Raw genomic sequence first — 15444 nt, 5'->3', positions numbered from 1 at the left:
CAATTTATGCATCAGATAATTATGACTGTGTCATTTCTTTCATCGTCGATGAAACATTTGTGATGCAAGAAAAGTTGCATCAGCCGCCTGCGTATAACGGCTTCCCAACTAGAAGATAATTAATTATGTGTCTGAAAGCAAAACATGGCAGAAATTCATATTGAAAACCCATAAATTAAGCTTCTGTAAAGTGTTGCGAATGATTTTTGTTTAMGCATTTAATGATGTTTCCCATTATTTTCCTTTTTTATTGTAATTCTAAAAGATAATCCATATTTTACTTTTTTTTGTTGTTGCTGTTGTAACTTTTATTTTCAGACTCCATGAATTTAGACTTCTTGAACTTGGATCCACCACCAAAGGTCAGAGGACAAGTAAAACACAGAGTGTGATTTTGAGAAAAGTACTGAGGTAGAGATCTTAAAAAATGGTAGGATTGGTTTTATTGACATTATGCTTTAATGGAAGTTTTTTAGATTGTCATGCTTAGGGAATGCCCTCAGATGGAATTTCAATGCAAATGACTGAGTGTGTAGGAGCAGCTGCAGCTCAAATGTGATGCTGAGGAGAGTGGAAGAGGGATGAAGACTGGGAGACAGAGGGAGGGGTGTATGCACACGGGGCTCAGTGGGGAGATGGATACGGCTGTGCAGAGAGGTGGTGGGAGTTTGCACAAACAGTAAAACGACCAGCCGCGGCTCGTGCATCGGGGCGTAGGATGCAGCTGTGGTCTGCCGAAGGAACGCGGGGATTTATTCAGAACTAACTGCGAGGAGAGAACGACTTCACACGTGGGCCACAAAGAGGGGCGGGAGACTACGGCGGGAACAAAGGATAAGGCTGCAGAGGAGATAAGAGTGAAAGAAGAAGAGCCACAAGATAGGTGGGCAAACGTCAAAGCAGGTAAGGGCAACTTTTAAATGAGAGATAAAGCTGTGCTGGCATGCTTTAAGGGATGAAATGGAAAAACACCAAATAATTTGGGGGGTTTGTGAACAGTAAAATTGTGGGAAAAATARGCAATAAAAATTGAACGTTCAGGGAAAGACTCAAATAAACCTGCAATGAACACACAATATGAGGACATTTACTGTAATTCCTACTAATTTCCACCCTTTAACTTTCAGTTTGGCCAAGAGCAGRGACAGTCATTTGTGTTCATGTGTCCATGGTCAATTAATGAATGTGCCACAATGCAACTCATCTGCAAGATGTTTTGCTTTGGTAACAGAAACATGGATTTGCATAACAGCAAGACATGAGAGCGCTGCTTTCTATTAGTGGCAGTAAGATTAATCTGCAGGCGGTWGGAGAGGAAGGGGGCTGGGGGCATTTCAACCAGTGACAACAAGGACCCCACAGTGAGTTAGTGCTGTGATTAGTTGTCGGTGATGCAGAGTGAATAAACCATGAGGCTGTGACAACACACATCGACAAACCAAGGCACACTCTTTCATGTAGAAACTTCAGCTAAAACATGTAAATGTACAGGTGGACGCATATCTGCTCMGTRGTCTTTACATCATTAAGTTGTGCAAAATGGAGCAGCTGCTGATGCAACGGTGTTGACCAGGAGGTAYGGGATCGATACCACATCCCTGTGCATTTGTTGGTGGAGACGAAGCACTCCAAGGCGCTGGAATGACTCTTGAGCTGCAGATTTCCCCTGAGGTGTGTAACCACGCTCCGGTCAGACGCTGCCATCCAATGGCGAAGCTGTGCCATCCTGCACTGTGGTGCGAAGGGGAATGGCTTGTGAAATCTTTGCACAACTTGAACCTTTCATATTTGTCAAGGTATATACCGCAAGCTTCAATGTTCAAAAGACATTTTTTTGAAAAGAAAGGCTTGTATTTCTTTTTAGGGGTACTCCCTTCACTGGAATACCCCTAAAGGGCCACATTGCAACCAATAATGCAATGTTTGGACTGTAAGAGGAAATCCCCAGTTTTGGATAAGTCACGCAATCGTACATCTGCAAATCCTAGAAAGATCGGTGGGAAAGGTGGAGGAATTTGTCAACAGGATGACTTCACTGTAAAACCTTTGTAKGTGGTTTAGGTTGCTTCTGCTGCCTTTAAGATTCTAGCAAAAGTCAACTAGAAAACTAGAAAAAAAGTTAAAGAAATTAATCTAAAACCATTTACTGCTGTACGTCTACCTTTGACAAACTGACACACCCAAGTTGAAAATCTAAAACTTGCCAGATTTATCTAAAGAATAAAAGTTAGTAGACATAAAAGAATGGTGCTGTGATRTTCTTTTAGTAATTCACTCAACAAATCAAACAAATAAGGAAGTGAGGCATTAACTACATAGAGACRATGCTCAAAGTTGGCGAGTCACCGTGTGGAAAACACAACAAAACATGTAGAGGAGGATGCTATGGGCAGATGAAACCAGAATGTAACTTTTTGGCGTTCATAGCTATGTTTGTTGTAAAACTAACCTCTGCACATCCTTCCCATCATGAGAGACGGTGGTGACTTCATCATGCTGTGGGAATGTTTCARAAGGGGTAAAAATAAGAGGCTGAAACAAAACGCACTGCTCACTTTTCAGATTTAAAGTTGTTGTTTTTTTTCTTCCACTTCCCACTTGATCTWTCACTTAAAATCCCACTTGGAAATTTCTGATTGCTACAAGACAAAACATAAAAATGTTCAAGGAGCACTGGACTTTTATAGAAAGAGAATTACACGTATGCACTTTTCACTCCTTTTCTCACGTTATCTGAGCAGCGCCGTTGACCTTCGTCTGTTGATCCACAATGACTGTCCAGCTGAATGAGCTYCTCCTCATCTGCCTTACCGTCACACAGGGGTGAGCGAACTGCTGTTGAAACTCAATCACTTCTATTGTCCATTTCTCATTGACTGACCTCTTCTATTCCCCCTCAGTGGTTGCATGTTCCCTAACAACCACTGGGGTGAGTGGAACGGCTCTCAGCTTCAGCCCACCATTCAGAGGCTCATGAAGGGATACAACCGCTACCTAAGGCCCAATTTCAACGGTAATCAAAAGACTGAGAACACTTTTTTTTTTTCAGTTTTTGTGTTTCCCGATTGGATTTTGACCACATTTCTTGTCTTTGTTTACAACAGAAGGTCCTGTGGAGATTGGAATGAGTCTGGATATCGCCAGCATCGACGCCATCTCTGAAATAAATATGGTACACCAAACTCCGCTTCGTTCTTCTTTAGCAACTGRGCTTAATAAATGAGGTGGTGCAACAAAARTATTAAAGAAATCCTTCTTGATGCCGTCCTGTCAGGACTACACAGCGACCATCTTTCTCCGTCAGCGGTGGCGCGACTCCAGGCTGGTGTTTCCCGGGAACGAGAGCGTGAGCGTGGACGGGCGGCTGGTGTCGTTGCTCTGGATCCCGGACACCTTCATCCCGGACTCGAAGCGCTCGTTCCTTCACGACGTGACGGTGGAGAACCGCCTCATCCGCATCTTCAGCAACGGCACCGTTCTCTACGCGCTCCGGTACGTTGCACCTTTCCTGCAATCGGCCGCGCTCTGGCCTCAGGTCCTACTCAAAACAGGAAGGAATCACTGATGCATCACCACCCAGTCATGAACCTTAAGGGAGTGACACTTCATTTCTGKATGCCTGGTGTCCCTGAAATTGCTTTGATTTGTCATGTCCTTGGCATCTATGAAAATGTGTCTTGACATTTAATCTGTTTCGTCACCCTGCTGCGGAACTTTGTTTTGACTCCAAAGCTTAATAGAAGAAAAAAAAGAGCAACTTTGTATTATGTTTAGATTCACCCTTCGTCTGGCTGAATTAAGACAGACGGTGATTCATGAATGTCAACATGGATGGTGGCAACTCGCTTTGAACATGAGTCAGGAAGCTGCCCTCGAACATGCAGAGCGCTTCGTCTGAATGTTTACTGTGTTGCTAAGGGATTTTTAGGATGATAGATTATCGAGACTTGGAGTTAAACATGAATTATGCATCAGATAGCAAACTTTCATGCTGAGACATCAGTTACGAGTCTTACAGGAAGAGAGTGCTTTGCTTTGGATTTTAATGATGGKTATAAGAGTCAAGGGGGTTGAATATATACATGCCACACTTTTCAGACAAATGGCATATTTTATGTGYATCTTTATTTGTAATTTTTGTGATTGGGTGATGAATAGGGATAAATAAACGAAAGAAAACCTGCTGGAGGAAGCAGCAGACTTGACACTGTGGTAAAGGTTTATATTCCGGCTGAATAACAACCCCAACAAGAAAGTCGGATCAAAAGCGGAATGATTTGAAAGAAAACTAAATTGTTTTGTGGGGGAGGGGATAAAAATAAATCTGTATCTTTTTATATAAATGAGAATCTATGATAGGACTTCATAGTTGATATTCATAGAAATTTCTACATTCATTTCGGCTAAGGTTGAGCTATTTTGTCAAAAGGAACGGGCAGAATTTCAATGCCTGGATGTGCAAAGCTGGTAGAGACATAGGTCTAAATTCCTAATTGGAGGTTGCTTTAAAAAGTATTGATGGGGAGGGAAGGGGTGGGGGGGTAGGTGAATGCCGATGCACAACACACTTCTCTTATTTATGCCATGTGCACAGCAAACTTTTTAGACGTTAGTTTTATTGTTATTGCTTTGTTATACACAGTGATACAATATGTGATATTATTCAGGTCCAATTTATCTCTTTAAAAAAAAAAAAAAAAAAAAGACAGTGAAGACACAGTTAAGCACAACGAATTTCACCTGTTTATTCCACACTATTTAAAAGAGAATCCCTTCTCCATGGAAAACTGTGACTCTATATTTGCATATTTACATTCAATTAACATATCCAAAGTGGCATTGCAAACATCGTGGTCTTCCGTTTAGCGCAGGTCATTAACTTTATAGCGTCGTCTGAGTGTCAGGGTGCTGCAAAGCAGTTTTTTTTTTTTAATTCAAAAATAACTTTACACAACATAAACTCCTCCCTTCTCATCCCTGATTTCATCACCTGATTTAACTCACCTGTCAGTAATKATTGCACATCCTAATGTGATGATATAAAACCAGTGATTAAAACAAAACAAACCATGAATAATCCGAATAATGGCATAAGTGTGGCAGAACTTTCTTTAAGCACGAAAATGACACTTTACGCCCCCACGGTTAGAGTGAGAGAGTTAAACGTGAATAAAACATCAAACGTTGAAAATATTTGCTGACATATGAAATCGGGGCCTTTGTTTTGTTTTTTTTTGTTTTTTTTTTAACTGTCACTCAGAAGAAAAGCAGTTCTTAGCTTTCACTGATCTGTTGGCGTCTTTTGCTCAACAAAAGAAGGAAAAAAGTTTATGGGGAAGAGGAGTAAAAAAAAAAAAGAAAAAAAGTTTTTGATGCTTTTGCTTTGAAAACTCGACAGCATCACGGCTACCATTGCCTGCAACATGGACCTGACCAAATACCCCATGGACAAACAGGTGTGCACCCTGCAGCTGGAGAGCTGTGAGTACTTCCTTCCCACCGACCCGCCGCCAAGCGTGTGTTCGTCTGCTTTCCATTACCTCTGTAGCTTTACATCTTTGTCAGTGTAGAGAGAGTATAAGCTCTTTGTTGCTGTGCAGATTTGATGCTGTAACCATGTACCAATAGCACATGTGCTGCGTCGTCAGGGGGCTACAACATCCAGGACGTGGTGTTCTACTGGACAAGAGGGAACGACTCTGTGAAGGGTCTGGACACCTTGCGTCTGGCTCAGTACAGCGTGGAGAGCTACTACACRTCGGTGACGGAGGCCGTGTACGAAACAGGTACAGAGTGGAGTAATGTCCAAACGTGAACGCGATCCATCGCTTTTATGCGTTTAGAGAGCTGTGCTGTCTCATGTCTCTAAACAGGTCATTACCCCAAGCTGGTGCTGCATTTTTCCCTGCGCAGAAATGTCTTGTTCTTTATCTTGGAGACATACGTCCCCTCCATTCTGCTCGTGGTTCTCTCCTGGGTCTCTTTCTGGATCAGCCAGTCGTCTGTGCCAGCCCGAACGTGCATCGGTCAGTATTTTTTTGTCCTTTATGATTCTGGTACGCCAAGTACCAGTCAAGTCTCTGAAGACACCGGCTTGTTGATTTTTTTCAAATTAAAATGGAAACTTTTGCAACGTTAAGAAAGGAGACATGAACTGGCAACTCAAAAATACCTTTTGATTTCTTTCATTTTTCTTTGCCKTTTGATCAGCTTTAGCAGGTATTTACCCACTAAATTAAATCCACATATTGTCTGGTTTGCAGTAATTGTGTCTTTTTAAGCCTTCTTCTGGACAAAATTACCATCACGGTCTTTTAAACAACTCAAACTGAAGCAGCACATAATCATCGGATGCAAGAACATAGACATAGTTATTAAGAATTTACATTGTTTCAGATGACTGTTATTATTGTCCCCGTCTTCTTTGCCAAACACCATCTGTGCTGCAATGCAAAATGTTTTCGGAGGCATTTCAAGTGTCAAGACAGGAACATGCATGTTGAATGCCACTGCACAACAGTCCGATGTTAAATTTGAACGTTTACTGGACTTGAGAGAGAACCGGTAGGTTGCGGCTGATGAGGTGGATCCATCACGCCTGTAGCTTTAACTGTTGTAGTTTTGCACACAATAAACTTAACAAGTCTCACGTGAAAGTACAGATTTGTACTCTTATAGCAGACATAGGGTTGTATGTCTTTCATATGAACAAATAACATTATTACTCACTAGTCTGGGGATTTTGCTTACCTGATGGTACCGTGACGTCCATCTACGACAGGTCAGAAAAGTATTACAGAATCCAACGGTGGCGATAATTTAATGCTTTCTCCAAATTTTCTCAAGTTTCCACCAACGGTCAGACTCATTCTGATCAGTAAACTGCTTTACCTTCATTTTTGCTTTAACAATTGATTCTTTAAATCTCTGTAATCCGGAMGCTACCAGTGTAGCGATGCGTCACWGAATAATAATGGTTTTTCCTCTTTTTTGAAATGTTGGGACTTTTGTTTACTTCCATAACATTTGGGGTACGTCTTATCTGACAACTAAAAACTAATATCTAAAAGACTGTTTAAAATATTTTTGAAAAATACATTTCGCCTATAGCCAACCCAACACTTTAGAAATCCCTCGTCCAGTAAACTCACTGCATTTGCTGTTGAATCTGAGAGCAGTGGGAAAGCAGAAGTGTGAACTGCATCAAGGCACCATAACCAGCCAATGTGTGGTTTGTTAAAATACTCTTCAAAAAGTGCAGACAAACAACGGAATTACCAGAAACGCCGTGCGTCGACTCCAAACGAGCCAGTTGTGGTCATTTTGAACGCAGCACCGGTGGCTGAGGGGATCTCGTTAGCTGAATCAGAGGCACCGGACGTGGAGCCGCTYATTAAATGTATGTAGGCAGACCTGGCTGGATGCAGCAGCAGCAGAAATGTATGAAATGTATTGAATATTTGCCAGTGGAGTTTCTCTTCTAAAGGGCTGAGGGTGTTCACTGAGGCATTTTTATGTCAGAATGAGGCTATGGGCTTTGTTAATTTATCTCTTTTTTACTTGTGATGTTCAAAGCARAAGTCCAAAACTTCTGCAGTTTATGGACTTTTAAAGATTAGGTTCCAACCCACCATAATCTGTACTTCTGGTTTTATTATTATTATTTTTTTAAAACAGCTTTTTGCTCATGCTGCTTGCTTGATGGTGTTAGTAGACTTTTGGCTCCCATCGCAGGCATATARTTTAAAATATGTCTTCCTGGTAAAATGTTTGATTGGCCGAAATGAATAATTTAGTCAATTTTAACATTTTTAGTTTCAAATGTCAYTTCTTTAACATTTAGTTTTATGTCACAGTTGAACATAAATTATGAACCAATCTTCAGTTGTGATGGATAGTCAGACAAACCAAAGCACATTGCATAAGACTCAACCCCGTTCTCTTGCCCAGGTTAAATKTCTTCACATTCACTTCATTAGAAGTAAAAATAAAACAAACATTGAGTCAGTTATGCATGTTGTTCATGCGTTGCATTAGTTYAGGCACTTTAAATTACTTCTTTTTTTTCAAAGGATGAGACAAAGAGATGGCTTAACATGTTTGGGGGGGAAAAAACAGAGTTTTGATGAAAAGCAAAACAATGTCAAGTTTTTAGGTTCAGATTGAGAGAGAACAAATTCGCTCTACAAAAAGGGGATTTACTGGTTATTTAAAGTGCAGTGCTAGTTAAAAGTTATAAGCAGCATAATTCTTACTAGCAACTCTCTTGGCATCTTCACTGATCCAGAAATCCAGATTTATTGGTCTTAGTAGCTGAAAACTAATAACTGCTCAGAGACGCCTGCTTATTTTTTATCACTTCAGTCCTACAAATACGTCGATCCACTTTTTAAACTCCTGTTGGATTTGCGGTGAGCGGTTATTTAGCCGGTGACTATTCTTATGGTTCTCTTTGTAACACGTACTGAAATTGGATTATTAAAAAAAGAATCTGTTAAAACGCGTTCCTTAAACTACAGTATTTTATTTTAGTTTTGAACATCTTGTAAAGCAAAGCAAAGGTTTCACATGTTCTGCTCTCAAGTCCTTGAGATTTAGTGTCAACGATCAACTAGTCTGRATTCCATCTGAATAAAGATGCAGAGAGATGCATATGTGCTGCAGGAAATCCTTAAAAGAATTACAAAAAAATAAAAGAAATTGACAAGTCTAGAGCCAAATGAGTTATTACAACTTGCACAAAGATCACGGTTAACAAAGAAAGCATTGAAATCACATGGAGCACCTGGAAACAGAAAACTTTCTTCTTAAGGTAAACTGACTGTAAATCGATTGAAATATTATTCYACTCAAAATCTGCAGGAGTGACCACCGTCCTGACCATGACCACTCTGATGATGGGGGCCCGCACGTCCCTGCCAAACGCMAACTGCTTCATAAAGGCCATAGATGTTTACTTGGGCATCTGYTTCACCTTCATCTTCGGTGCCCTGTTGGAATATGCCTGTGCTCATTTTTATACAATGCAGCATCAAACCATCGAGGATCTACACAGGGTAAGGRAACGCGTACCAGGCCATAAAATYCAGTCACAGATATCGACTATGACTGGATTAAAGCATCTGTGTGTGWMTGTGTGTCTATCAAGGAGCTTTTGAGGGAGTTTGCCGAGTCCAATGGAAACGGCCTGGTGCCAATCGTCAACTCCAGCCAACCGAACCAGTCCGTAGAGGTGGGCACCACCGCAGAGGAACTGACTGAGGAGCCGGCAAAGAGCGACGCCAAGAGCCACGCGGCTCCGACGGAAAAAGMGCAGAGTCAGGGCTGCGGCTTGTCGTCCGTGAAAGACGCCTCGCGCAGAGCAGCTGCCGTCTTYATTGTGGAAAATCCACACAACATCGATCGCCACGCCCGCACCGCTTTCCCCACGGCGTTCCTCTTTGTCAATATCCTGTATTGGCTCTATTATCTCTTTCTCTGAGTGCTGATTAGCAGCAGGCTGCAGGATAGCTCRCGCCACTGCCYTGAAGCCTTCCTAACCTCCTCGTTAGCCAGCGGCTGGACCTGGACATGTCTGATGAAACTTTTTTTTGGTAGCAAAAAGATAAAACCTGTTTTAGGGGCTGCATATAAAAAGAAGCAGTTAGACAGGACTGTGCTCTCTGCTAAAAAAAAGGTGGTGTTAATTGCAAGTAAATGAACGGCTCTGCACATTTTAAGCATGAGGGTTTGWTGATTAAAATCCAYGCGTATCACAGTGCTTTCAAAAGTATTTATACTGACTAAACCTTTCCACAAACTTCACTGTTTTGTTGGGATTTCGTGACGTRCCAGTCAAATGAGCTGACTGATGGTCAATATTTTACCAAACGCTTTGCATCTGTGTGTATTCAGCTTATCTTGATCAATACTTTGTAGAACCACTTCTGAGTGCAATCATTACTGCAAGTATTTCTCTCTCTCTATTGGATTTGTACATCGAGAGACTGACTTTTTTTTTTTTTTGCCCCACTTTTATTGGCAAACCAGCGTAAGTGTTAGAGTGATGTGGAACGTAATTTTTCAGGTCTCTCGCGAGACTTTGATTTACATAGGCCGAACCATTTCATKATAGTTTTGGCTGTCTGTGTAGAATCCTGCTGGAAGGCAATCCCCRTCCCGGTCATTAGTGTTTCGCAACCTCTAACAGCTTTTTATTTTTTTTCTCCAGGGTTTCCCCTCTTCTGGTTAGGATTCCTTTCCACCTACTGAAGAAATGAAACCGCTCAGCAAGATGCTGCCACCACCGTTGTTTCGCCACCGGGGAGATTTTTTTTCAGGGTGATGCGCAGCATTGGTTCGCTGCCACTTCCCCGTCTTTGCTGCGTCTCCTTGATTGGTTGCGTCAAGCTGCATGTTCAGAGTTCTTTTAGCGATGGCTTTCCTCTTGCTAGTCGAACTTGACACCTGCAGGCTTGCTCTCAGTGAGTGAACTTGAACTATGCTGCTGCCTCATACATGATCCGTCTTGCACTCTGCCCAAATCCTTAGGGTGTGCTTCATATATTCTGCAGTGTATTTCACCTGCAAAACATCTRCTGCACTCTTCATTTTATGTGCTTCTGCCAGCTTTTGGTTGGTTCTTTCGACCGCTTCTCTGGTTACTTCAACCCAGTTTCCTGTTGGTTTGCAGTTGTACAATATTCCCCCCCTATTTTCAGATGAAATATCAAACAGAGCTTTGTGAGATCGTCAAAGCTTGAAACAGTGCTTTGTAATCTGACCTAAAATCCTCCACTTCATCATACTTTGTTATTTTATACTTGTGACTTTTCTTTGAACGCAGGAAATTGCATTGGGCTGCATTATTAGGTATCTGATGCAAATACGTATTCAAATTTTCAGATTTTAATTTGTAAAAAAAAGAAAGAAAAAAAAAAAGGTGGAAAACCACCTTCATTTTTCCACTTCACAAAAACRCATTGCTTTGCATCGGTCTGTCGCATCCAATCCGAAATTAATACGTTGGCGTTTGTAAATGGAACGTGACAAAATGTGGAAAGGATCGAGGGGTATGAATACTTTTGACAAAAAAGCGCTGCTGAATCACCAACGCCATCTGCTACGCCACATTGAAATGCAATTATTAAACAAATCATATAGATGTGCTTTTTTTTTCTGCTTTGGCTGTATCAGGCTATATAACTGGCCATGTGCAATTAAACTGAAAATGGCAGTAACTACGACTTGTTGGTGGAGTTTAATGAAGCCCTTTCATGACTCGGTGTTTTACGACGGTTAAAAAAAAACAACTGCTTGTACAGTGAAAAGCAAATTTATTAGTCCCTCATCCAGGTTTACATAAAGTGCAAAAGTTGACAGAAAGCATTTAAATGACAAAAAAAGGAATAGATCACAGAGTAGCACCGCTATGTTAGTCATTCAGTTACCTACAAAAAGGGTTCAAGTAAATGTAGGTCACTGCTTGAGCCAAATCAGTGTGGCCAGGGACTTTAATAGAATAATAATAAAATAATCTAATGACCACCAACTCTTAGTGTCTAAAACTATTGCGCAATGCTGTTTTTGTTGCATGACGGTGAAAGTCTGACGCAGAATGAAACAGAAACAGTAGTTGTAGTTCGCTATGTACATGAAGAAAACAAATAAAAATACATGCCGCTGTATGAAAAGGCACCTCATGGTAAAACTCTTTCCAAAAATATCACATTAGTCAGGTTTGGCCTGCACACCGTCTCACTGTTATCATTTGTGGTGCTGCAACCGTCTGTGCCTTCCAACTCCACATTTCATGCACTTCCTTCTGCTTTCAGTACACGTCTCTTGTGCCTTTGTCACATAGATTCTCTCTCTCTTTCTTTCCTTCTTTCTTTCTTTTCTTCCTTGATGCATTCAGTGCCATCAAGACAATGAAAATACACAGATGCAGTGAGTGAAGAGTCCGAGTAGCATATTCCACGCCGACCGTTTCAGGGCTGAAAAGAGCAAATATCCAGTGGAAATGTAGCTCCACCTGCTGGCTGATTTATGTATTGCTTTCAACACAAGTCCTAAATGTCAGAATGGAAAACCTTTGGGGGATGGGGGGGGAACCTGATAAAGAAAGAAGGTGGGAAAAAGTCACACCCTGTGATATCCATTTACTTCAGTATTTTCCATCAAAATCTCTCCTAGATTCTTTTCTTTAACTCCCATTCCTGCAGGAAAAGAACACAAAGAGGAACGAGTTAGTTTTATTTACCTTATCGTGTGTCTTGGGGTAACGTATCACAAATTACAAGAGTCTAAATATGACTAAACAGATTAGAAAAACAGAATTAAGCCACACCAGACAGTTTTTGTTTTTTACCATGACCAGTCTGTTTGATGTTACGCTACAACAACTGAGTCAGATTTAAGTCTAGCCTCTGACCAGGCCACTGAAAAAAATGGATTTTGTTTGTTTTGGAGCAAARAACGAAGTAAAGTGATAGACTGATTAACTGTTCTGTAAGCGTAACAGAAATCTAATCGACATCCTCACCTTTGCCTTCTGCATGACGGTCCCAGCAGAGGACGCACAAATCGACGGCGGCCTCTTTCGCATCTCTGCGGCGCAGTTCACTGGTAAAGAGTCACTGTAGGAATTCTGGATTTTTTTGCCGGACTCCTGAGRGAAGTTGAGAAGTAAATAAAAAAAGACTGCAAGGTGAAAGAGCTCCGTCTTTCCGCACAGACGGACAGATCTACCTTGGCAGGTGGCCTGGCCTCCGCAGGTGCGCCCAGCGCTCCGCCTGCCAGACTCTTCTTCAGGTTTTCTTTGACCTGCGTCAGTCTGAGCTCCAGGTCCACCCTCTCGGCCTCTTTGGCCTTGCAAGCCTCCTCCAGCTGGGACGCGCGCTTCTCCAGTAAGGACTTTCTCCTCTCTGCTCCACAAAAACCACGTACTTTTTACATTTAAGTTATCTTTAAAATTGTAACCGTCTCACTGAAGAAACTACTTTCACATCTTTTAAGATACTGAGCTGGCACCAAGATGASATGGTGCTTGTYATTTTATTTCCTGCATTTGGAGAGTAATGCATCCAGTGAACATGTCTGAATGCTCCCCTCTGTCAGCGACAGCAGCATACCGCAGGGATCACAGGAAATTGATTAATTAGACAAGGGAGACATTTTCATAACCATGTTGTTGTTTTTAATATGAGTAATAGTTGTATTTGTCTCACTGGGGGGCATTTTCCTTTCACATGACCCTCATGTAACAGTGGTCAGAAACCAGGATCAAAAACACAGAAGAGCTGGAAAGAACCCTTCACAATTACTGAAAGACGCCTTGCATAGATTTAATCATTTATTGCAGTAGTATAATCTCAAACTAATGATTTCTTTAAAAAATAAAAAAAAAAACATATATAATTATTTCATCCAATTCCCATTCCATTTGTTGATTGGAAAAAATTCAATGTGTTTCACCAAAGCTCCTGATTCCACAATTATTGGTTCCCTTAAAAATACTTCTGAAATAAATATAACTGAATCACTTCATGATACGTGGTTCAATGAATTGATCAAACTGTCAGGAATTTTTTTCTTTAATGTTCCACAAGTCAGGTGTGTCTTTTTAAGTCTGAACATGTCTACCGGTGAACAACTACTCATCCAAACTTTCTGTAACATCAATCAAAACAAGCATTAAAAAAAAATTTAAAATGAAGACAGCTGAGATTCACAGTGAGCAGAAAAAACAAAAACTCGAAACTGTCAGGGGACTGCAGTCATCAATACAGAACGACCCTCAAGAAACAAAGCCAAGACCATTTCATAGCCATCTCTGTGGTTAAACTGAAATCCTGGAGAAAACCAGAAGGTGAGCTGAATATGAGACGSTAGCTAGAGCCAGGACTTTGGATAATAAAGAGAAACCRTGTCAAAGGTCAYGCTTTGCGCTCTGCAGGCTCCGGTTTTGTGAAACRTTACAGGAGAAAATGAAGAGCTGTCTCGTTCACAAAAGAAGGTTGCACCAAGAATAAATGTACTCAAATTRAATTTKATCACAAAACTGTAATGTCCTGCAACAGATGATTTTTTTAAGGACATTTTTACATATCTTAATCAAGGGTGACGATGTATATTGTATATACATATGTAATAGTATTCTAACAAATTTTAGCTAATGAGTMCTGGTGATCATTTAGAKACCACGGGTGAAACTGAAAATGATTTATGCATCATTTCTGTTTTCCTKTTGTTTATTCATCTCCTCACCTGAAGCCACCTTCAGCTCTTCCTTCACTTCTCTCTTCTGCTGTCGGAGCGTCACCAGCGCATGCCGTATTCCGTCCCGCTCCGTTTCCAGCTCTTCTTTTTCCCTGAGGTAACSYTTGGCATCTTCCTCCGCTCGTGTTTTCCCATACCGTCCATATGGGTTGGTATCTGGGYGGGAGCAAAAGGTGAGTGGGGTCAGCAGACGTGCAGGGGTTGTGGGAAAAAAGGAGAAAAGGCCCAGACAGCAAYGCATCTCCCCGTCTGATTAWTACTGCGCTGTTTATTTATTTATTCTTTTYGTGGTGATACGGGCGAGGGTTGCACAGCTAAGTAAGTTTAATGYGCTGGTTTCATCTTTCTTTGTGATCAAGACTTTATTTAGGGAGCGATCAGACGACGCGTGAAGAAGAAATAACACRGCGACTCACACAGAGCGGGGAGGTCAGGAGGTGAGACGGCACATCTAATGMGAGCGGTCCAATAAATCTCCGGTTACATCCTAAAGTTCTCAGTCATTAAAAGTGCAGAGCTCTTTTCAYRTGTTGGGGAGAAGCAGCGGCGCGAACGCTCTGCAAACCAGAAAYGCTAATCTGCTCCACTTGTAAAGCTAATGACACAACAAGGCATTTGGGAGAGGGCGAGAGAAAAGGGGAGATCACCGGTGGAAAACGAGAAAGGGATCAACAGAGAAAGAAGAAATATCCAGGCAGATGGGGGCTTTAAATTACAGGGCTGTCAGCAAACTGGCTCRRCACTAGAAGGAGCGTGCAGAGAGTGTGAGCCCGCAAACGCACAAGAGAAACGGGATCTCTGACTCCACTGTGAAATGTAACTGCAGCATGCTAACAGGAAACATCTGCATTATTTCTTTTTAATTCGTTTTCTAGTCTCTGGAGTGACACATGGACACCGTGGGTGGGTGTAAAGCTGAAAAAATAGCGTGTAAAAATATTGTGGAATTGTGTATTCTGCAAAAAAGTGCTGACACCGATTATCTGAAAAGTCATGATGAAAAAACCAGCCTTTTGTGTGTGTGTGTGTGTGTGTGCGTGTGTGTGTGTGTGCGTGTGTGTGTGTGTGTGTTTCCGAGGGTATTCAAAGTTCGCAATTTATCCACGATTCAGGTCGAGATGAAAAAGATTTTAATCCAACAACATTGTTATTTATTTAACAATGTCCATAATAATTTGAAGATGA

General features: G+C 41.4%; 2 protein-coding genes across 6 annotated transcripts in view; one reads left to right on the top strand and one right to left on the bottom strand.

Moving 5' to 3' along the window:
* The first annotated feature begins 572 nt into the window (after positions 1 to 572).
* gabrp (gamma-aminobutyric acid type A receptor subunit pi) lies at positions 573 to 9505 on the top strand. Its single transcript, XM_008419577.2, has 10 exons — positions 573 to 903; positions 2742 to 2823; positions 2901 to 3013; positions 3105 to 3172; positions 3275 to 3492; positions 5399 to 5481; positions 5649 to 5786; positions 5874 to 6026; positions 8863 to 9056; positions 9149 to 9505. The coding sequence occupies exons 2-10, from the start codon at positions 2771 to 2773 to the stop codon at positions 9479 to 9481; spliced, it is 1353 nt and encodes a 450-aa protein (XP_008417799.1). The 5' UTR covers positions 573 to 903; positions 2742 to 2770; the 3' UTR covers positions 9482 to 9505.
* Positions 9506 to 11597: 2092 nt separating this feature from the next.
* The window catches only part of afap1l1a (actin filament associated protein 1-like 1a), a 29968-nt gene continuing 26121 nt past the window's right edge, over positions 11598 to 15444 (bottom strand). For all 5 annotated transcript variants that reach the window (XM_008419580.1, XM_008419579.2, XM_008419578.2 and 2 more), the window contains exons 16-19: positions 14248 to 14415; positions 12730 to 12905; positions 12524 to 12649; positions 11598 to 12197 (exon numbers count right to left, since the gene is read on the bottom strand). In XM_008419580.1, the coding sequence (XP_008417802.1) occupies positions 12171 to 12197; positions 12524 to 12649; positions 12730 to 12905; positions 14248 to 14415 (497 nt within the window). In that variant the 3' untranslated portion in view covers positions 11598 to 12170. The remainder of the gene's footprint in view (positions 12198 to 12523; positions 12650 to 12729; positions 12906 to 14247; positions 14416 to 15444) is intronic.

The sequence above is a fragment of the Poecilia reticulata genome, linkage group LG10 (genome assembly GCF_000633615.1).
Source record: "Poecilia reticulata strain Guanapo linkage group LG10, Guppy_female_1.0+MT, whole genome shotgun sequence".
Classification (NCBI taxonomy): Eukaryota; Metazoa; Chordata; class Actinopteri; order Cyprinodontiformes; family Poeciliidae; genus Poecilia; species Poecilia reticulata.
This window is presented reverse-complemented; position numbering and strand designations above follow the sequence as displayed.